This window comes from Phascolarctos cinereus, unplaced genomic scaffold, assembly GCF_003287225.1.
Source record: "Phascolarctos cinereus isolate Bilbo 61053 unplaced genomic scaffold, phaCin_HiC Scaffold_5;HRSCAF=322, whole genome shotgun sequence".
NCBI lineage: Eukaryota > Metazoa > Chordata > Mammalia > Diprotodontia > Phascolarctidae > Phascolarctos > Phascolarctos cinereus.
The window spans coordinates 9,906,791-9,930,398 of NW_027555958.1; the positions used below are offsets into that span (position 1 = coordinate 9,906,791).

The 23,608-nt window shown below is 43.0% G+C and overlaps 1 protein-coding gene across 3 annotated transcripts; it reads right to left on the reverse strand.

Annotated features, from left to right (window-relative positions):
- Positions 1-900: 900 nt before the first annotated feature.
- On the reverse strand, positions 901-16,531 carry LOC110198101 (uncharacterized). 3 transcript variants are annotated; one of them, XM_078154613.1, is made up of 6 exons: positions 14,959-16,531; positions 14,540-14,616; positions 8,222-8,348; positions 6,686-6,781; positions 2,136-4,124; positions 901-1,343 (listed from the first exon to the last, which is right to left on the reverse strand). In XM_078154613.1, exons 1-6 carry the CDS (start codon positions 15,695-15,697, stop codon positions 1,258-1,260), a joined length of 3,114 nt encoding a protein of 1,037 aa, XP_078010739.1. In that variant the 5' UTR covers positions 15,698-16,531; the 3' UTR covers positions 901-1,257. The 3 variants fall into 3 exon arrangements, with proteins under 3 accessions (XP_078010739.1, XP_020827915.1, XP_020827912.1); XM_020972256.2 differs by having other exon boundaries at positions 905-4,124; positions 14,959-15,160; positions 15,947-16,531; XM_020972253.2 differs by having other exon boundaries at positions 905-4,124.
- Positions 16,532-23,608: the final 7,077 nt, after the last annotated feature.

Below are 23,608 nucleotides of genomic sequence, written 5' to 3' on the forward strand. Positions count from 1 at the left end.
GTGAAGGTAGAAAGGGCAAATTTTACAACTAACTGGATATGTGAGGTGAGGCGGAGGGAGGAGTCCAGGATCATGAGAAGGGTATAAACCTGGAAAAATGAGAGGATGATGGGGCCTTTGACTGAAAGGGGGAAGTCTGGAAGGGAGGAAGATTTGGGGGGGAAAGATAAGGAGCTGGTTTTGAACACTGTTGAGTTTAAGATACCTATCTATCAACACACACACACACACACACACACACACACACACACACCCCATCTATGAAATCCCTGGATGTCGTTTGCATACAGATGATAATTAAAACCATGGAAGAATGACAAGAACAAGGATGATGATCACTAACTACTACCACCATCCCTCCTGCTACCAATGAACCCTTGAAGGTTTGCCAAAGGCCTTACTGGCAGCCATTACCACCAAATGGCACGGATGCCATGGTGGTGCTTCACATCTCATCCAGCCATCAGTCCCTGCTTCTCCTTGTCTCCACTTGGAACAGCATCGTCCGAGCCGTTCCTCCAGAAACCATGAGCACAGCACCTAGGGAAGCCAATATACTCTGATTCAGGACTCTTGTCATCCCAGGGCTGGGGTTTGTGGTCATTTTTTTAAGTTGGCGAGTGTCTACTAGCTAGGTGACCCCTGACGAGAACATGCTTCTCATCTCATCCAGCCTAGCAACCCAGCCATCCTTACATAGGGCCTGCATCTCTCCACCTGGAACACTAACTTTTCTCTTGAGTATGAGTCCTGGGATGGGCTGAAGCCTTTTCCATATTCACAACACTTTACAGCATTTCTCTCCAACATGAATGCTGTGGTGATAAATGAGGCAGACATCTGGCTAAATGGTTTCTTTTTTTCCATTACAATTTTATTATTATCTTAAACATAAAGATATATACAACAGAAAAAAAGGATTGCATATAAAATTGTGAACCTTTATTATTTTGTTCAAGTGTTACTAAATTTATTACAATACTACATATACAAAGGACAAAAAAGAAGGCTGTATTTCAAACTGAATTTCTATTATGTGCAGTTTAAGCAAATAGTAAATTTAACACAAGAGAAACAAATAATCCTTGCTTGTCTGAAACTTTTTCTGCTCTCTTTTCTGCATTTTTAAATATTTCACTGACAAGGTTTTTTAAGCATCACTATTACTACTAGCCACAAGGCAGCTAGGTGGCACAATGGATAGAGTGCTGGGCCTGGAGTTATCTTCTTGAGTTCAAATCTGGCCTCAGACACTTGCTAGCTAGGTGATCTTGGGCAAGTCACATAACCCTGTTTGCCTCGGTGCTCACTGGAGAAAGAAATGGCAAACCACTCCAGTATCTCTGCCAAGAAAACACCAAATAGGTTCACAAAGAGTTGAACACAACTGAATAACAACAATTCCTAGCCTCTCGATCTGCCCTGATAACTCCCCCTACTCCAACCTAAAGCCCTCTCTGGTAATAAGCATAGTTAAACAAAACAAAGTGCCCTTGGCTATGTCTGAAAATCTATTTCCTATACTGAATGCACAATCAGTGACTTCACTGCCAATTCGTCTTGTGATAACTGCTTACAACTGAATCAATGTAAATTATCATTTCATTGATTAGATTTCTAAAAATTTCAAGGTTGTTTTACATTACTGTAGTCATTACATAAGGTGTTTTACTGGTGCTGGAGGTTTAAATGCATAAATATACATAAAATATTCAAATAGTTTCTCTCCCCTATGAATTCTCTGATTTCTAATAAGCCTGTTTTCTCCCTGAAGCCTTCCCAATATCCACTTTCTCCTCTAAACTAAATTTTCTGTTAGGTTTATAAGGTTTGTCCTCTGTTTGAATTGTTGCCCACATTAAATATATTCAAAGAGTTCTCTCCAGTGTGATTTGACTCATGGCTAATAAGGGTTCCCCACTGATTAATGGCTATTCCATTTTCATTATATTCAAAAGATTTCCCTGTAGTATGAGTTCTCTGATGTCTATTAAAGGACCTCCTCTCTACGAAGGCTTTCCCACATTCATTACACTCAAAAGATTTCTCTCCAGTATGAGTTCTCTGATGTCTAATAAGGTGTCCCTTCTCACTAAAGGCTTTTCCACATTCATTACATTCAAAAGGTTTCTCACCAGTATGAATTCTATGATGGGTAATGAGGTTTACTCTCTGTCTGAATCCTTTCCCACATTCATGACATTCAAAGGGTTTCTCTCCAGTATGAGTCCTCTGATGTTTATTAAATGATCCCCATTCACTGAAGGCTTTCCCACATTCATGACATTCAAAGGGTTTCTCTCCAGTATGAGTTCTCATATGGGTAATAAGGCTAGCCCTCCAACTAAAGCCTTTCCCACATTCTTGACATTCAAAAGGTTTCTCTCCAGTGTGAGTTCTCTGATGGCTTTTGAGAACATTACCATCACTGAAAGCCTTTCCACATTGATTACATTCAAATGGTTTCAATCCAGTATGAGTTCTTTGATGTGTTTTGAGAATATTACTCTTACTAAAAGCTTTCCCACATTGACTGCATTCAAAAGGTTTCTCTCCAGTATGAGTTCTCTGATGTGTAGTAAGGTTTGCCCTCTGTCTGAAGCCTTTCCCACATTCACTACATTCAAAGGGTTTCTCTCCAGTGTGAGTTCTCTGATGGGCAATAAGGCTTGCTCTCCAGCTGAAGCCTTTGCCACATTCCTGACATTCAAAGGGCTTCTCTCCAGTATGAGTTCTCTGATGGCTAATAAGTGTTCCTTTCTGACTGAAACCTTTGCCACATTCCTGACATTCAAAGGGTTTTTCTCCAGTATGAGTTCTCTGATGGCTTTTGAGGACATTATTGTCACTGAAGGCCTTCCCACATTCATTACATTCAAAGGGTTTCACTCCTGTATGAGTTCTCTGGTGGATTCTGAGTACTTTACGTTCACTGAAAGCTTTTCCACATTCATGACATTCAAAGGGCTTTTCACCTGTATGATTTCTCTGATGTGTTTTGAGTCCATTACTTGAAGTGAAGGCTTTTCCACATTCATGACATTCAAAGGGTTTTTCTCCAGTATGAGTTCTCTGATGGCTAATGAGAGTCCCCCTCTGGCTGAATCCCTTCCCACATTCATTACATTCAAAAGGTTTCTCACCAGTATGAGTTCTAAGATGTCTATTAAAAGATCCCCATTCACTGAAGGCTTTCCCACATTCATGACATTCAAAGGGTTTCTCTCCAGTATGAGTTCTCTGATGGCTAATGAGAGTTCCCCTCTGGCTAAAGCCTTTCCCACATTCTTTACATTCAAATGGTTTCTCTCCAGTGTGAGTTCTCTGATGAGTAATAAGGTTTCCTCTCTGGCTGAAGCCTTTCCCACACTCATTACATTCAAAAGGTTTCTCTCCAGTATGGATTCTGTGATGGTTTTCAAGTATTTTGTTATCATTGAAGACTTTCCCACATTCATTACATTCAAAGGACTTCTCTCTAATATTAATTTTCTTCATTTTAATCAATCTACTTTGGTGGCTAAAGATTTTCCCATATCTGTGACATTCATGTTTCTCTCCAATTCGAAGTTTCCGATACCCAGTAACACATGATCTTCTACCAAAGGTTTTTCCCTTTTCATTGTTCTCATGGAGCTTTTCTCCAGTATGTGTTCTATGAAATTTAATTAGGTCTGAGTGGTAACTAAAGGGCTTCTTGCATTTGTCATACTTAGAAAGGTTCTTCCCTAAGGAAAACGTACTGCAAATAAGTAGGTCAGAAAAATCCTTTACTTGCTTTTCAAGTGTCTCATATTTATGGAGACTTTTCTCCACAGGATTTCTCCAAGATGGAACAAAGATGGATGCCAGGTTACAATTTCCTCCCAAAGTTATATGATGTGGTCCAGTCATTTCATTAAAAGTTGTTCTCCGTGGGGCTGTTGTTAGTCTGGATTGTCTCTCCTGGTTGCCCCTCTGTATCTCTAAATTAATAGAACATTCCATTGGTTCCATTGATTCTGTTGTCCTGGAGTGCCAGGGAATATTCACTAGATGTCTCATCTTGGATGATTCCCTGACGTAAATGCATTTTATCAGACTTGCATCTTTGGTTTCAAACCTGGTCTCCTGACTAAGGGCATCTGAAAGAAATGTTTAAAAAGTTACTGGCCACTGTTGGCCATGTGAGAAAGGAAACTTCTTTAGAGTAAGTTCTAGTTTCCATCTCTTTCATCAAGAGAATAAGACACAGTTTGACCTACGTAGAACACTACTTAAAGGAATTAAAGCCAATGACTAGGGAAGATACTAAGACTACCAGGTTACTAAGTAATAAATTAATGACATCCAAGGGAACTAGAAACACTCACAAATATCCTAAGAAAACAACAATCATGGAAAGCAGAAATATCTTCTTTGGGGAAGTACATGGAAAACCATACAGGAAGAGGAAAAAGTAGGTTAGAAATGGGAGCTGGAAAACAACTTGCAATTTAGGCAGCTAAAATTGATGGACCTGGAAAACTGGGCAACTAGGAAAAATTTCAGAACTGCTGTTCTTCCCCCAAATTGTTAAAAAAAAAAATCTCTTTAATATATTTCAGAAAACTTTTTTTTAAAAATTCTCAAAATATTGAAAAAAAGACAAAAGACATTCACTGAATACCAAAAGCAGTAAACAACAAATTCAACTCAACCAGACACATTTTTGTCACTCTGCAAAAATATGACAAGAGACGATTTTAAAAGCAGCCATGATGAAAAGCATGACAAATCAGATAATAGCAATTTGACTTACAGGTGTTCTTCAAAAATAAGCACAGCACCCCCTACTGGCAACCCTGCCAACTTGAACTCAAAAGTTGGGCTTTGGAGGCATTACTATTCCAGGTTCAAGGTATTTTGTGTGTCTAGACTCCTAAAACTATATGATAGCTCATCAACCCCTACCAGTGTGCTTAAGTTTGATAATCAGCCAGATGACACAATAAACTTAAAGCAAAGGCATTCACTAAGGATGGCCTGATAACAACAGTAGCAATGAAACTTTTTACCCATAAATGAGAACATTTCTATTAAGATATACATCAGTGGTAAGAATGGGTGCATGCAAAACAATAGTCAATGCTGGAGAGGTTGTGAAAAGGCAAGTATACTAGCACATTGTTGGTAGACCTGTGAATCAGTACAACCATTTTGGAAAGCCAACTGAATTATTCGAGTAAATTAAATAAAATACCCATTCTCTCTGACCCAGAGATTTCATTATTAGGCTTATTCCGCAAGGAGGTCATTGATAAGAAAGGCCCCATATACACCAAAATATCTACAGCAGCATATTTTATAACAGTAAAGAACTGGAAGTAAATACTCATTGATTAGGAAAAGGCTAAGCAAACTGCAGTACATGAATATAATGTAATATTACTATGCTGTAAGAATGATGAATACGATAAAAATGAACTGATGCAGAGTGAAGGGAAGGACAAGAAAGCAATACACACAACAACAACAAGGCACACAGAAAGAACCACAAACACATCAAAAGTGAAAGTTGTAAAACTATAAAAAGCAAGCATGGCTCAAAAGAAGAGACATGAGAAGATGCCCCACCCATGCCCTGGCAGATGTGGGAGGCCAAAAGCTTTGTATGCGGAATATACTTTTGGATTTTTTTAATGTATAAACAAATTGCACTGATTTTTTTCCTCTTCTCTCTCTTTTTTTTTGGTCTTTATAAAGATACTGTAACACGAGATTGGCTCTCTGGGAGGGGAAAAGAGAGGGATATCGGGGGAAATTATGATGTAAAAAAAAAACCCCAAAAAACCTCAATAAAATCCTTAAAAAAAAAAAAAGACTGGGCAGATGCCTGAGTACATGAGGAGAGAATCCCCAAAGTTGGGACCAGGTGGGACTCAGCGCTGCAGGGGCCCTTCTGGGTCCTCTGTTCTTGCAGCATCCACATCGATTCCCACGGGGCGAAGCATCCCTACAGAGCCTGCTCTTCTTAGCCATTCCATCCAGCTCTACAACTGTACTCCCCAGGCGAGCCCTCCCTGCACACAGTATGGGCGTCAGGGGAAGCTGCTCCCAAGCAAGCCGCGCTGCTGATGGGGTGGGGGTGGGGGGACAGAGAAAGCCCCTCTTTCCAGAGTTGTGGAAAAGGCCAAGAGCAATTCTCTCTCCAAAAGCTGGGATCTTTTCCCACAACCGGCTCTTTTTGAGCCTGATTTTCTGAGGCTTGTCTGACCAGCTTGGTACCAAAGGGCATGAGACGGGGGAGACCACAAGAGCGGAAAACTGCATTTAACCTCAGACTATAGGATGTCTGGCCTGATTGGGCTGAATGGGATTTCTGTTGTCGTTCTTCTAAATTCTCCTCCTTCCAGGGAAGAGAAAGAAACAGACTGGAAATGTAGATAAGTCAAAACCAAAGATAGTGTAAGATTCTTTCACCTTACTTCTTTTCTTGACAGATACTAAATTTTAAATTACTCTACAACACAGAAGAAGAAACACACACCTCATTCCCTGAGACAGGGAAACAAGAGAGGAAAGAAAGAGCTCAGGGAACTGATGTGCTCAGGAGAGGCCACACACAGTCCGACACGGCAGAGGCATGGCTGCCTTACTGGGGAGCTGCTGCCTTGCTCAATGTGGAGACGACACCCACTCTCCTGCTTTTCACTTACTCACTTACCTGAGCAAGGGCTTTGGAGGCCTCCTCCCTCGAGCCACCAAGGGGCTTCCCCTCTCTCCAACAGGGAGATCACATCCAGTTTGGAAACAGGAAGTCCTACATATAGGCACAGAAATGATAAATTGCTGAAAAGGAAGCTTAGAAAGCTATCTAAGAATTCAGTTCTAGCTATGGAAAAGAAAGCAGCTAAGAGGCCTACAGGGTGATGCAAAGGACCCCTGAAGTGTATGCATGTGTTTGGTATTCTGAGGGTGTGTGACCTGCAGACCTACTTCACTGGACCCAATCCACACGTAGGGGCTAAGACCTTTTTTCCATGTATCTCAACTGGGATATGGGCATTTCAATCAACTGATGATGCTAGCCAAGCACCTAGGGTAGGCCAGGCCTGTGCTAGACATAAAAAGAAAAGGCATAAAAATCACTGTCCCAAAGGGAGCTGACATTCTGCTGAAGGAAAAAACACCTATACATATAAGTAGATATGAAATATATTGATAATCTGTACAAGTGTGTGGGGACGTCAAAGAAGGGATGACACTGAAGTCTTTTTACAATGAACAGGAGAAAGCAGAAGAAAATACAGCAAAACAGGATAGCTTTGAAAGCAACATCTTGAATTTACCATTGACATAAAAGGAAAAGCAAACGGTACATGCTATTCACAGGCTAATGTACAATCCTCTTTTCTAGGAGGAAAAGCAAAAGGGCCATTTCTGATGGCTGCAGAATGCCCAAAGGAGAGAAATGTGGATCAGTCTGGAAAGGTAGGAGCTGGACTGTGAGGGGCTCTGAATGCCAAGCAGAAGATCTAAGAGGTGACAGGGACCCACTGAAGTCCTGAAAAGCAGGACCTATGACCAATGGCCTGGAAGGGGAATTTCTTTTGTAATTCACCATGCTTTACTGAGTACTTTCTGTGTATAGAGAACCCTAAGAGGAAGATGAAACTTCATTAAGACAGGATTGTTTTCCTCTTGGGGCTTCCAGTCTAGGGAAAGGGAACTCCATACAAAGCAGAGTGCCACAGTACCCGCAGAAATCCCCAAGATTTCTTGGGGCAGGCCTCCTGGAGGAGACAGCCTCCGAACTCCTCTGGTATTTTAGCAAACATTCGTGGGAGCAGGGAAGCTGCAGCCTCAGGGCCAGTACAATGAAGCTATGGGACATTTTTCACCCAGGAAGAAGGAACAAAAACATTATCTCTACTGGCCATGAGGAGCAGGGATCCTTGGGCAGCTAGGTGGCATAATAGATACTACTCTTGCCTTGGAATCAGAAGGACCTGAGTTCAAATCTGGCCTCAGACACATAATACTTCCTAGCTGTGTGACCTGGGCAAGTCCCTTAACCCAGGTCACACTGCCTCACCAAAAAAAAAGGAGTAGGGATCCTCTGCCATGGGAGGGGCAGTCCTGAACATTCATGCACAACAGCCCAAACTCAGTGCAGCATTTCAGGTCACTCACAGTTAATTACAAGGAAGACCCAAAGACCAACCGCCAAGACTCCCCAGGAGACCAACGGTGTGCTTACCAAGGGAGACCAAGTTCTCATAGTTCTCCAACATCACGTCCCTGTACAGGGCCCTCTGGGCAGGATCCAGGCGTCTCCACTCCTCCCCGGTGAAGTCCACGGCCACGTCCTTGAAGGTCACAGATTCCTAAATCAAAAAATTCCTGTTTAGCTGTTTAGTTGTTGAACTCATGCCTCAAGACACACAAAGTTGTAGGCGATCAAGGAAAAGTTCCAGAGCCCTCAGAGTTCTGAGGATTCTACTTCAATGACTTTCTCCTTAGCTACTGCTCTGGGCCTCATTTTGTACTTAATCCGGCAGCACAGAAATCGTGTTCTTGATTGATGAATTTTACTTTGATGGAGCCTCTTAAGTGAACCCCAAGAAAACCATGCGTGTTTTTCCTAAGCTCTGAACAAACATCAGATGCACAACACTAACACCAGCAGTCCTGTTCCCAACATTAATCATCATTAATTTCTACTTAGCAACGCTTCAGCAACCACTTCCATACCGATCTCTATATTCTGGGGAGACTGACTAGGGAGGCAGGGTCCCACAAATGCTCTCTCAGGCTGGAAGGTCATTTTCAGCCACCATGAGTACTCTGCTCTCTCAGAGACGGCCACCTCCTCTATACTGTGGAGTCCTAGAATGAAGAGCCGGCTCTTACCCCACTTCACATAACGTTTATTAACCGCCTACAAAGCATATTACATCCTAAGGGAGATACTTGGACTACTAACACTTTAATGGATCCGTGACTTTTGTGATAAGGCTCATCTCTCCACAGATGACTTTGGCCATCAATGCCTCCTCAGCCTACATCCAGCCAGAAAACCTTGATAGCAGATCAAACCAAAGTGCCAGGACCTCCCTCCAAGTCTGTCATTATACAAGGGTTGCACACAGGTACCCTGGGCACTGTCTATCTCATCCCTTGTTCTGCATTTATAACTAATCTCACATGATGAGATAAGGCCTGTAAAACACAATGCGGGCACACAGGAGGCACCTTTCCTCTCTCCCCCCACCATTTTCTAGTCATATGTTTTTTATATTCTTGTGCACAATTCTTCACTGGAAATAGGCTGTGGGGGCAGCTAGGTGGCGCAGTGGATAGAGCACCGGCCCTAAAGTCAGGAGGACCCGAGTTCAAATATGGATTCAGACCAGACACTTGACATTTACTTAGCTGTGTGACCCTGGGCAAATCACATAACCCCAACTGCCTCACCCAAAAAAAAAAAAAAAGAAAAAGAAATAGGCTGTGCTCTGTTCACATGTGCCCTACTGTCCTTTTGTTGACCTAGTTCTGAGCGTTCATAAATGTTCTATGATACACTGCAACAATGCATCAACAGAAAAACAGTGGTGTCAAACAGCAGAATTTGTTTCAGGCAGAAATTGGAGTCGAGCTAGGCACTGCCCAATTCCCCACATGTGAAGTAGCCTGTTTTCTTCCAATCACTCTCCTCATTGGTCATTTATAGACCACATTCTGGACAACCAGCATTCTCTGCCACCTCGGTTTTTCTGTCAGGGCTACAAGAATCAAACTCTTCCAAATTCTCGAGGGTGTCTTTTCAGGGACTCTCTTCTTCAATGGGTGGAGGGAGAGAGAGAAGCTGGAACTGAAAATAAAAATAAAATCTGAACCAGGAGAGACTCTCCAGTGTATTGGGGCTGGACTGAACATGACAACAGCATACTCAAAGAAGACTATTAGAAGGCATTCTTGGGCCTCTGATGTGTTTGTTAGCGTCTGGAGTGTTTGCAAGCCAAGTATCTGCTCACATCAGTTTCTTGGTTTTGTTCTGTTTTCAGGATGTCTCAAACCCCAATCCTGCACTGAATATCTGTTTGTCTGTGTCAATAACGAGGCTCAGGTTTTCAGAGAAGCATCTCTGTGGCACTTTGAGCTCTTCTGCTTTTCAGACTACATCATTTTGTTACCTTCTGGAGCTTCTAGGGGATACAGAACAGTCTTGTGTTATCTGAACATCTCTCCTGAAGAAACAGCAGAAGCTTCTGGTGCAGCTAGTGCCCAGAAAGATGGGAGAACAGGGACTCAGTCAAAGGAAAGGAGAATGATCCTAGGGACAGCAAACAGTAGAGCCATACCAAAAGATGCGGGATGCAGTAACTCCTACCACTGGGCCTGGCTCCTATCTCTATTACTTCCCTTGTGAATTGATATTTCTGAGAACGAGGCAGAAAAAAAGATGATGGAGCAAGATCTGAAACATACAAATTGGTCAGAATCGACAGCTCAAATCTGGTACTTCAGAAGCTCTAACTGCATCAATAAATAAAAAGATCAAAGAAGAAGTAAATAAGGACAGAGTCCACGAATCAGAGAAGAAAAGTTCAGACTGGACAGAAAGTAAGAAAGATTAATGAGAACAAAGCAAAGAAATTCTTTTTAGAAAAAGGCACAAAGCCACCCTCCCCCAAAAGAAGTTGGAGGAAGGACTTCGAACTTTTTTTAAGCAATACTAGAGACATGAATGGAGAAAGACATAAACTTAACTGTCACAGCTTTAAATGTGAATTGATTAAACCAATAAAATGAAAGATAAATGGATAAAATAAATGAATAAGAAAAAAACTACCACAATTTGTGGCTTACACAAAACATACCTAAAAAAAGAAAAACAGAATCAAAACAAGCTAAAAAAATTAACTGTATCTATCATGTGAATTAGGAAAAAAAAAACAGGAGTTGCAATTATGCAACTGGGCAAAGCAAAAATAAAAATCCACAGCATCAACAGAGATAAACATGGAAATCATATTCTGCTTAAAGGAAGCATAGATGTAGAACAAGGGAAGGATTCTGGAGTCAGAGGACCTGGGTTCAAATCCTGTCTCTGATGCTTACAACCTATGTGACCTTGGGCAAGTGACTGCAGCTCCCTGGACCTCAGTTTACTCATCTGTAAAATGAGAGGGTTTGAACCAATGGTTCTGTGGTCCTTTCTCCTTCCATGCCTATAACCCTCTGGTCCTGTGATCCTAAGTCTCTTCTCTATTCCGGGCCTTGAGGTTATCACTGTACAGCAAAGGAAATAAAGGGGTGGACTCAGTGGCCTCGGAGGTCCCTTTGAGTTCTGTATCAATGATCCTACGAACCCACGTCATCATTGAGTGTTTATGTGCCAACTGGCATGGGATCTAAACTCATAAAGGAAAAATTAGCTAAATTTCAAAAAGACAGCAGTATAAAATAAGCAGGAGAATTTAATGTTCCTCACATAGATGGACAAATTTAAAATAAAGAGAAACAAAAAGAGAAATACAGCGGTGAATAAACTGTTAGGTAATTAAGAGCTAACTACGGCACCTTCTGAATGAGACCACTAAGAATATACATATTTTTCAGCACTAGATAGCACTTTCATCAAAATATAGACTACGCCTTAGGGCAGTGGGAGTCAACTCAAACAGAAGGGCCCCATACTGACTTAGAAAACCACAAATTAGCACTATGTTGTGGTGTATTTTTTATTTAATTTTTAAAAACAATTTCCAAATGCATTTGAATTTCGTTCAGCTTGCACTCAGGAGTTTTGAACAATTTCAAATAAATGTTTATAAAAAAGAAATGCTAAACACATGCTTTAGAGACCATGTGGAAATAAAAATAGTAATAAAGTCAGGGAGCACAAGCAAAAGAGACAAACCTCAGTGGAGACTCAATAATGAAATCCTAAATGACGACTGGATCAAAGAATAAATCACAGACACAATGAATAACTAAGCGACAAATAATGACAAGGGCACAACAATGCCGAAATTTCTGAGATGCAGCTAAAGCGATAAGCAGAGGAAAAATCACAACCAATAACAGAGAAACCAGCCATCTACCCAAGACCTCTCACAACCTGCCGCTGAACGGCTCCCGAGCCTCGCACCCTCCCCTAGCCAGCACTCCCTCTGTAACAATACCTGGCACCTGACTTCCGTGCCAGGGTCTTATGGAAACGGTGCCCCCAGGTAAAGGGCTCGACCCAGCTGACTGGTGATTGAGTGTGTGCACACTAGTACATGGAGTCTACTGTACTTACTGAGTGTTCCCAGACATCAGACAAGGCTTCATTTGTCCATCCTAGTCATCTGTCTAGTCATAGGAAGAGCTTAATAAATGCATTCGCATTTGTTCATTCACTCACACAATAAGTAAAAAAAGACAGGACAAACTAAATATATATTTTAAAAACTAGAAAGATAACAAATGAACAAAACTAAAAGAATCCTAAAAGAGGAAATCATGAAAATTGGAATAGAAATAGAAACCGAAGACTGATCAACAAAAACTTAAAAAGTCAAACCCTTTGAAAAGAATAACAAAATTGATAACTCTTTAGCCAATGTGATTAAAAAGAGAGTAGAAAATCAAATTAATTTTAAAAAACCAACAAGGTGAAACCACAACAGAAGAAATAAAAAGAATTACTATATACCTACTATATATACAGTTATATGGAAAAAACCCTGAGCACTCAAAAAGATATAGAGGATTACTTGCAAAAGAATAAACTACTCAAATTAATGGAACACCAAAGGGAAATCTTAATCCAATTTCACAAAATTTAATGAAACTAATCCAAAGGAGGGTGGGGATGGAAACCTCCTGGTCCAAGATGAATTTACAATAGAATTTTATGGATCTCTTTAAATATGTCCAAATCTCACTTTTAATCTTTCCCCCACACCTCCTGGCTTCCTTATCACTGTCCGGTCCTCAGGCTCACAACCTGGGTGTCATTCTGTCTCCTCGCTATCTCTCAGCCCCCAGATACAATCTGTTTCCAAGGCTGGTCCGTCTCACCTATGCAACATCTCTCCAATCCAACCACTTCTCTCCTCCAACCCTGCCCTGACCCTGGTGCAGGCCTCATCCCCTCACACCTGGACTACGGCAGTAGCTGCTGGGGGTCTGCCTGTCTCAGTTTCCTCCCCACTCCAGTTCATCCTCCTTTCAGACCCCAGAGTGACTGTCCTAATGTGAAGGTCTGATTATGCCACCCCCCCACCCCCACCCCCACTCAATAAACCTCAGTGGCTCCCTATCGCCTCCAGAAGCAAATATAAGATGTTCTGTCTGGCATCCATCATAAGCCAGCCCCCTCCCACCTTTCTAGTCTTTTTACACCAACATGGCCTCTTCCATCCAGCGACACTGGCCTCCCAGCTACTCCACAAACAAGCCCCTCCATCTCTCAGCTTCAGACATTTTCTTGGTCCCCCAGGCCTGAAATACGCTCCCTTCAATCCCACTACTGACCTCCCTGGCTTCCTTTAAGTCCCGATTAAACGTCCACCTTCTCTAGGAAGCCTGCCCCAACCCCTCTTCATTCCAATGCTTTTCCTCTGTTCTTACTTTCCTATTTATTCTGTATAGAGCTTGCTTTGTCTGTATCTGTCGGCATGTTGTCTTTCCCATTAGACCGTAAGCTCCTTGAGGGTAGGGACTGTCTTTGGCCTCTTTTTGTATCCCAAGGGCTGACCACAATGTCAGGCACAGGCCAGGTGCTTTATCATGCTTTACTGACTGACTGATTAAACTACAATTAATACCTGTGTTACACAAACTATTCAAAAAAATTTAGAAGGGACTGTACCAATTTCCTCTTATAAGACAGACATAATTGGGGGGGGGGGGGCTTGGCAATTGGAATTGAGTGACTCGCCCAGAGTCACACAGCTAGTAAGTGTTACGTGTCTGAGGCTGGATTTTAACTCAGATCCTCCCGACTCCAGGGCCAGTGCTCCACCCACTGCGCCACCTAGCTGCCCCTAGATGTAATCTGAAGACCTAAATCAGGAAAGGATAAAGCAAACAAAGAAAAACATAGACTAACAAATATCAACCTAAAAGTTTTAAAGGAAATCTTAGCAAGTGGTACAATCAATCAAAAAAAAAAAACCAACCAATCACTGCAATCAAGTTAGATTTATACCAGCAGTGTAAGGACAATTCAGCACTAGAAAAATGATCTGCATAATTAATAATACTGAGGACAGAAACTAGTCCTCATCAAAGTCTTCACATAAAGTCTACCATTTGTCCATTTATAACAGTGACACATTCTTGCTGCAGTGACATATACGGGTCCACCTACTGCAGGATGTGTAAGTACGCAGGCTACACTGACACGTGGACGGTCACACCGCCATTTGTATGCACAGACTACACTGTATCATCCGCAGACTTCTGCGGGGCCGCCGAGGCTCCTGAGGGGCACTCGGTAAAGCCGACGCCGTGGAAGAGAAAGGCACGACATTGTATCCAATACCAGAAATGACACGACAGAAAGAGAAGCTGAACTCACCCGAAGGCCGGTGGGGACGACCCCAGAAGTCCTCCGGGCCTCCGCCACTGCACCCCAGTCTGGGGGAAGGAGAGCACCTGGACAAAAGGAAGAATGTAGAGGAGAAGCGGCCCGGGGGCTCCCGAGGAAAGCCCCCCTCGGCGCCCCCCGAGCTGCCAAAGGCCAGGGCGCCGGTCATTCCCCGGTCATTCCTTCGGCCCCCTCGGTCTCTGCTCTGGTCGCACGCAGGGCGCAGACGGTGCGGAATCCAAAGGACTCACTGACTGGCTGAGCGGGGCCAGACCGAGGGCCAGGACACCCTGGGAGAGGGGCGGGGACACCCCCAAGAGCCGGGGTCCTGCGCTCCACCGCTCTGTCCCCAGGTGCTCCTCGGCCCGGGGGCTCACTCCCTTCCCTCCCCACAGCTGGCCGATGCTCACCTCTCCCTCCGAGCACTCCGGCCACGCGTTCCATGGTCACCCCCTCTCTGCCCAGCCAGGGCGGCCAAGATGGCCAGGCCGGCGGGGTCCCGGGCCCGCTCTCACCAGGGGCTGCCCTGGAGCTGCAGACGAGGGGCTCCTTCAGCGCGAGGGGCTCCTTCTCCCAGGGGCAGCCTCTACCACCTTCCCGGAGAGCTGGGACCTGGGGGCTCAAAAGCAAGGTCACTTCAGCCGGCCCGCCCCAGGCCCCTGAAAACCCTCCCCAGGGTGGGAAGGGAGGCAGCAGGAGGGGCCTGACCTCAGAAGGTACCTGGGGGGGGGGAAGTGGAAGAGCAAGCTGTGTGTGTGCCTGGTGCGTGTGAGGGGAGTGCGTGCAGGTGCGTGTGTGTGTGTGTGTGTGTGTGTGTGTGTGTGTGTGCACGTGGGGTATTTTATGAGGGTGTGTGGAGGGTGTCCTGCCGATGCCGCGTACATGTGTGTGCATGTCGGGGGATGTGTGTGCACGGCGCGTGTGGGTGTGGGTATGTAAACGTGTGTGCACGGGGGAAGTGTGCCCACACGTGGGGGGCGTGTGTAGGGTAGGCGAAGTGTGCGTGTGGGGTGTGTGCACGTCTGCTGTGGGCGGGGGTGTACAGAGTATGTAGTAAGCGCGCGTGCATAGTGGGTGTGATGTGTGCACGTGAGCATGGAGTGGGTGGGTGTGTACACGCGCGTGGAGAGTGTCTGTGCCCACGTGCATGACCCCATCCTTAGGCCTCTGCAAAACCAACGACGGCCCTGTGGGAGTAGTAGGGGGGGCGCCCGACCCCCCCCAGCTCCAACACTTTCACGGACGCGCGTGTCTAATGGCCCTTTTACGCCCCCCCCCATACGATCAATTAGAGTAGGAAGCCTCAGCGGGGGCGGACTGGTGAAGGGGTCACCGCGCCTGCGCACTCCTTCTCCCCTCTCTCCCTCCCCCGCAGGGCTCGGCCCCTCGGATCCGCACCAACAGTCCAAGTTTGGAAGTCGGACTTCCCAGGTCAGATGGCGGCCCACTACTCCTGACTCTGAACACCGGAAGAACGATCCCACAATGCGTCGCGCCATACGGCTATTCGCTAGAGGCAAGCTGGAAAGGGCAAGAGGAAGTACGCAACAGGCGGGGAGCACTGCGCCTTCTGGGAAATGGAGTCCGGAAGCGGAAGGCTCCTGCCGGGCACGCGCTCACCTAGACTCCATCTCCCAGAAGGCACTGTGGTTCCGCTTTCCTACGCTAGAGCGTCGCGTCTGCGTCTGCGCACTGGGCGCAGGTTTTGTCGGCCTCCTGGGACTTCGCGTGTTTGTGACCTTAACTTTGGGGGACTTCCTCTAAACGTTTAAGAATAAGTAAAACAGAGAAAAAAAGAGCAGATAGGTGAATTAGGAATGCAACTCAAAACAAAACAAAACAAAACAAAACCTAGGAAAAGAACAAATTTAATATCCCCAATTAAACACCAAATTGGAAATCCTGAAAATCAAAGGAGAGATTAATAAAAGCAAATGTAATAAAACCGTTGAACTAATAAGTGGAACTAGGAGCTGGTTTTATAAAAACAAAACAAAATAGATAAACCATTAATTTTATTTAAAAAAAAAAAGGAAGAAAGAAGAAAACCAAAATTACCAGTGTCAAAAAAGAAAAAAAGAGAAAATCAAAGCCATGGTCAGGAGCTATTTTTGCCCAGTTATGTGCCAATAAACCTGACGATCTGAGTGAAATGGATGAATGTTTACAAAATAGAAATTGCTCAGATTAACAGAAGAGGAAATAGAATCCTTAAATAACCTTATCTTGGAAAAATAAATTGAACACGCCATAAATGAGCTCCCTGAGAAAAAGTCCCCAGTACCAGGTGGATCCACACGGGCTGGTTTTCTCCTTCAGGGGCTGGGCTGCTCTTAACCATAGTGGAGGGGACCAAGGACAGGGTTTCCCTCCCCCAGCAAAGGACACCCAGACTGGATTCTGTTGATACTGTAAAATGCAATTGGTTTTCCCAGCTGCGTGGAATCCTGCCTAAGCTAATCAACACGCACCCGCCTTGGAGGTTAGGAGTAATCTCTTCACTCACCCATGCCCTTCAGAGATTGATTTGATCTCTCCACCATTCTCCAGGATTTGGACCTTAACAGAAGTAATGAGGACAGATCACAAATTAGTAATTAGTTATTAATGTAACAGTATAACATTAATTTCTTTCTGGAAATTAAATCAGGAAAAAAAACCTCTCGTGAGCACAGTATTAAAATCTATACTCCCATTGCTTTTGGAAAGGCCATATCAGTTGATGGTCTTATGGAACAATGTACTATTTCCTATGACTGCCAAAACTAAAACTCTGTTCCCTGGCCACATGTATGTGTTGTCTCTGAGAATGTCTGCTCTTTGAGGCCAGGGACTATCTTCCCTTATGTATTCCTATCTCCAGCACAGTGCACCTACCATATAGTAAATGCCTTTTCATTTGTTGATTCTGGTGTTACAATAAAGACATAAAAGAAAAAAAAATTTCTCAAATCAGCAAACTATTTAAAAATTTTTCATTAATCAAATTTTTTTTTCAATCAGCAAAAATCTCCCTTCTTTCCCTCCTGCCACCACTTACCCCCACGCCGTTACAAACATGTGTAGTCAGTCATTACAAATTTTATGCATTGTCCATGTCAAAAAAGAAAATCTCTCATCCTGTACTCAGTATTTCCCCCTCTATCAGCAGATAAGTAGTCCTCTGGAATCATGGTTGGTCCCTATGTTAATCAGAGTTTCTAAGTCTTTCGCAGCTGTTTGTCTTTACCATATTGATGTCATTGTATAAATTACTGTCTTAGTTCTGCTCACATCCCTCTGCATCAGTTCACACAAGTCTTACCAGGTCGCTCTGAAACCATCCCCTTCATCATTTCTTACAGTACAATAGCATTTCATCACTCTTATATCCTATAACTTGCTCAGCTATTCCCCAATTGATGGGAACCAACTCAGTTTCTAACTCTTTGCCACCACAAAAGAATTCTCTTTTCTAAATTTTGAATAGAACATGTAAAGACATGGGCAAAAATCATAGTAAAAGGCAATAGTATTTAACAGCACTTCAATTCATATAGAAACCCAAATAAGCCTTTAAAGAAGTCATCCAACTGCAGGTGGATAATGCCTGCAGACAAATAGTGGAGGAGGGATAGCTTTCTTCCCCACCCTCACCTCCTCTCACTTGTCAAGTGAGAAACAAGATCTCCTAGGAAAGCAGGATCAAGGATATTGGCTTCCCTTGGCAATTATTCAGGGAAGGAAAGGAAGAAAGCAAGGGCTGTGGCCCAGGTCTGGATGTCCTACAGCTACACACCTGCTCAGTCCTCATGGGTGTACATATCACTCAACTCTGGGTCTAGACTCCTCATCTCGGCTAGCCTCCACTAGCGACCATCAGGTGACAAAGGCTGCCAGCCGTTCCTCTGTCCCCCATTCAGCAAACCTAAGGCAGAGTCCAGATCCACAAAGCAGCTGCTATTCCTTCTGTGCACGTCTACCTGACTTCTCCGTGAGAGGATCTCTTCATGCCACAGAAGGTGAAGGGTCTACAGTTTTCCAATGTGATTGTGCATCTCAATCAATCAACCAATTAACAAACATTTAAGTGCCTCCTATGTGCTAGGCACTGTGCGAACCACTAGGGATAAAAATGACAGTTCTTGCCCTCCAGGAGATTACAATCTAAAAGGAGAAGACAATACACAAAAGGAAGCAGAAAACAGGGAAGGGCAGGAAGTATTGAAGAGAATGATGGAGAGATCTACAGGAGTGCAGCTGGGGGTGCTGTAGAAATGCTTAGAAGCATGTAAAAACCTCATTTTTAGTTCAACTGAAAACATTAAGAAATAATGTTTTGTCCAATTCTGTCCAAGCTTGGTGATATAGTGGCTTGAGTGCTGGACCCGGAGTCAGAAAACCAGTTAAATCTGGCCACACTTAACTAGCTAATTAACCCTCAGTAAATCCCTTAACCTTTGTCTGCCTCAGTTTCCTCAACTGTAAAACAGGGATAATAGGTCTGAGAGGTTGTTACCCCTCAAAGACTTAAGTACACGACAGGGTCCTCTGGAATGAATTCAGAGACTCAAGCATTCTTTAAGTCAAGTTGGCAAAAAGTTTATTGTTATGCTTTTCAGTGGTCAAGGATTCTTAAGGACCTGCGATCTTAAAGGGGTACAGTTAAAGTTTATATAGGATAAAATATAATAAAACATGTGCCAAATATGCTGATTAGGTGATTCAGGGTGGGATTAGGGAGTGGTTAAGGAGCGGTCAGTTCTTAAAGGAACATGAACTTCTTGTACCTACTGTGCAGTTGTTTTACCCAGAGTTCACTAGGAAAAGCCCACAAGGTGGGCCACATGGAGGTGTGGTTTTAGGCCTGCTACGTCACTAAGTTAACTAGAGTTCAGGGGTAACTGAAAGTTGTCCAGTCCGCCACCAGTCAATGTCTGGTTTGACAAGATAGATGTAGGGAGTATACATATGTCTTAGGTCTAGAATACAGATAATGAGGAGCCCAGGATGTAGATAATAAGGTAGGGTGGTAGTATAGATAGTCCAGTGGGTAAGAATATCTTTTTGACCCAGTGCAAAACCAGTTCAAACTAATAATTCCTTCAGGTGCTGTTTGTAACTGCACCAGGGAAAAAGATAAGGGTCTTGCCAGGGCCCACTCATGAGTAATTGCTAGGCACAGTGTCCTTGGGCTGGCGAGAAACTGCCAGAGACAGTGTTTCTGTCTCTGGGATCCAAGCACAAGCACCCAAGCACCCCATCAGTAGCACCTCCCAGGACTGTTGTGAGGAAAACACTTAGCACAGTACCTGGCATAGAGTTCCCCTTAATTCTTTTAGAAGACTGAGTAAAAAGGGCAAGAACAAAAGCTAAAACCTTCCTCAGAAGGTGGATTAAGGGCAATAACTAAATTGAATTCTCTTATAGTTAAGATCATTGCCTTCCCTAGCCCCTGAAGTGACTGGCCTATTGCCCACTCTTCCCAAATCCCGGAGAGATTAGGGTATTAATCAGAGGGAGGGAACAGCTAGGGGACGGAGGTGAAGCCCTCCAGGGGGGTGGGCAAAGAGGAATGAGCTCAAGACAGTTTCCCAGCAGATTTCTGAAAGATTAAGTTACCAGATTTATTAGATGAGAGCTGTTTTGTAGTTTTGTGACCTTTTCCCTATCCTATAAATGTTACATCAAATTGCCTTGAGATGTCAAGAAGAGAGAAAAAGAGGACTACATCACTTCGGACATTTCTTTATGCTAGAAATGCTTGCATTTAAAATGGCAAATTAATAAAAATTGTTTCTATCAGACAATAAACATTAAATGCTTATTATGTGCCAGGCACTGTGCTAAGTGTTGGGGATACAAATACAAGTTAAAAAAAAAAACCACATCCTCTCAAGTAGCTTACAAAGTAATGGAGGAAGAGAACACACAAAAGGGGAGAAGGGGATGGAGGTACCAGGCATGGGGGCATGATGGAGAGGTCCAAAAGGAATGTAGCTGGTGGAAATGGGGAGAAGTCTGTAATGAGCTCCTTTTTTAAGCCCATGGCCCTGTCCTCCAGTCAGACGGGAGCAGAAGGTCCTGAGACATGAATATCAAGCAGATTTAATCTGCCAGGACACTGAGGTTTCTGGCAGACTTGTGCCTAATAAGCAGAAGACAAGATTTTTTCTTTCCTTGAACCACAGCTCTACTTTGAACTATAAGATTTGACTTTTTGCCAAAGGCTTTTCCACATTCATTTTATTCATACTGACTTTCTCCAGAATGTACTCAATGAAATTTAATTAGGTCTCCACGGTAACTAAAGGGCTTTCTGCAGGTGATACTGAACAGCTAGGTAGCACAGTTCTAATCCAGCCTCAGGCACTTACTAGCTGTGTGATCCTGGACAAGTCATCTGAATTCTGTACGCTTCAGTTTCCTCTCATCTGTAAAATGAGACAAAGATAACAACTACCTCCCAGGGTTGTTGTGAAGATTAAATGATAACAGTTATAAAAGGGCTTAGCAGTGTTGGGCACTTAGCAAGCACTACACAAATGTTAGCTATTATTGCTTCCTAAGAAGAATGTATCACATACAATTACACATGAAAGTTCTTTCCAAGTATTTTAGATTTATGGAGACACTGTCTCATAGTTCTTTCTCCACAGCGCAACAAAGACTGACTCCAGACTAAAACTACTTCCCAAAAAAAGATGTTCTGTGAGTGGTGATGATGACTTCTTTCTCTCAGTTCTTTCTCTGGTTCTTGGCACCACGTTCCCTGGTTTTTCTCATCTTGGAATGCCAGGGGCTTCTACTTTGAGAGTTTTTTTGTTTTTTGTTTGTTTTTGCTAATGCCTCATGCAAATGTCCTACATCAGACTCAGCTCCTTGATATGAGTGGGCACTTCTCAAAGAAATCTTTAAATCATTAATAATTAAGAGAAACACAAATTAAAGCAACACTGCGGTTCCACTTCATATTTATCAGACTATCAAAGAAAAATGTGGAAAATGACACTGGAGGGGCTGCTGGAAAATAGATTCACTGGTGCACTAATGATGAAGGTGGTAACTGGTCCAGCCATTCTGGAAAACAATTATGTCCCAAAAGTTACCAAACTGTATATACACTTTTACCCAGCTAGACCACTAGTAGGCCTATACCCCAAAGACAGAGGAAAGAGCTCAATATCTACAAAAATCTTTACAGCAGGTCTTTTTATAGTAGCCTAAAATTCGAAATTAAGGTATTATCCTCCTATTGGGGAGTGGATAAATAAACCGTGGTATAAGTAACTTAATGGAATATCAGAGTAAACAATGAAGATCTCTGTGAACTGATGCAAAGTAAGTCAGCAGAACTAGGAGAACATTTTACAATGATAACATTACAGAGAAATACAATTCTTTTTTTTGTTGTTGTTATTTTAGGCAATGGGGTTAAGTGACTTGCCCAGGGTCACACAGCTAGTAAGTGTTATGTGTCTGAGGCCGGATTTGAATTCAGTGCCTCCTGAATCCACGGTTGGTGCTCTATCCACTGTGCCAGCTAGCTGCCCCTGAGAAAAACAATTCTCAAAGATTTTACAACTCACAACTCACAAATTAATATGAAACAACACTCACCTCCTCACAGAGAAGCAATGAACTTAAAATGCATGCAGACATACATTTTCAGACATGGACAAGACAGGAATTGATTTTGCCATATGCAGGCATGTATTAAGGACAGTATTTTTTTTTTAAATTTGCTCAATGAGGGTAGGGAGAAGATATTTTAAAAAATGTTTGTTACCTGTTATCTGTCAATAAACATTTATTAAGCACCTACTGAATGCTAAGTGCTAGAGATACACAGAAGGGTAAAAAAGTCGTGTTTATTACAAAGCAATATCATTAAAACTATTTGGTATTTGTTTTTTTGTTTGTTTGTTTGGTTGGTTTTGGTTGGGCAATGGGGGTTAAGTGACTTACCCAGGGTTGCACAGCTAGTAAGTGTTATGTGTCTGAGGCCGAATTTGAACTCAGGTCTTCCTGAATCTAGGGCTAGTGCTCTATCCACTGCGCCACCTAGCTGCCCCCTTGGTATTTGTTTTAAAAAATAGATTAAATATACAACACAGAGAAGTAAACAGATAAAGGAGTGTATTTGTGATAAACCCAAAGACCCCAACTACTAAAATAAGGACTCAATATTTGACAAAAACTGCAGAGAAACCTGAAAGCAATTGGGGAGAAATTTAGGTATAGGCCAACATTTCACTATATACCAAAACAAAATAAGAAACAAACAAAAAAACCTCTAAATGGATACAAGATTTAAATATAAACGGTGAAGTTACAGCAAATTAGAGGAACAAGGAAGAAATTACCTTTCATATCCATGGAGAGGGAAGAGTTGATGATCAAAGAAGGGATAGAGAAGATCACAGAAAATGGACAGTTTTAATTACACAGAGCACTCTGCTCCACTCCATACGATTTTTGCTGCAGCCATGCTGGCCTACCTAACTGCTCACCCATACAACAAACACTCCATCATTTACAACAGTGGTTTTGCTTTAGTTGCCCCATACCTGGAATGATCCCCTTCCTCATCTCCAACCAAGAATGGGAGATCACCTTCCATTCGGTCTGTATGTATCTCTTATGTACGTCTGTTTACATGCTGTCTATTCTGGGGTTTTTTTGGCTAGGCAATGGGGTTAAGTGATTTGCACAGGGTCACACAGCTAGTAAGTGCAGTCTATTCTATTTGAATGTGAACTCCCTGATGCCAACAACTACTTTGTATTTCTTTATATCTATAGCCTGGCAAATAGTAAGTGCCTAATAAACATGCATTTGTGAAGTCGATTTTTTGTACCCTATTATAAGCGTATACATTTATCACTATTCTTTCAGCCCAGTGATGTCAAGATCTTTTAGTTAGCTCTCTTATTCACTCTTAGCTGTCTATCCCAGTTTTAGGTCACTTGAAAATTTGATGAGGATGTCATTTATGTAAGCCATTGTAAAAATGTTACACAGTCCACAGTGAAGCACAGACACCTTCAGTATTCCACCCAATACAGTGACAATGAGCGA

What these genes read in the sequence shown, in the direction of transcription:
- LOC110198101 (XM_020972253.2), bottom strand. Translation starts at nt 15,697, where the DNA reads ATGCACGTGGGCACAGACACTCTCCACGCGCGTGTACACACCCACCCA. An exon ending in TGAGAACTTGGTCTCCCTTG is followed by an intron (nt 6,782 to 8,221) that starts GTAAGCACACCG and finishes GCCTATATGTAG; the next exon opens with GACTTCCTGTTTCCAAACTG. An exon ending in CCTCCAAAGCCCTTGCTCAG is followed by an intron (nt 4,125 to 6,685) that starts GTAAGTGAGTAA and finishes CATTTCTTTCAG; the next exon opens with ATGCCCTTAGTCAGGAGACC.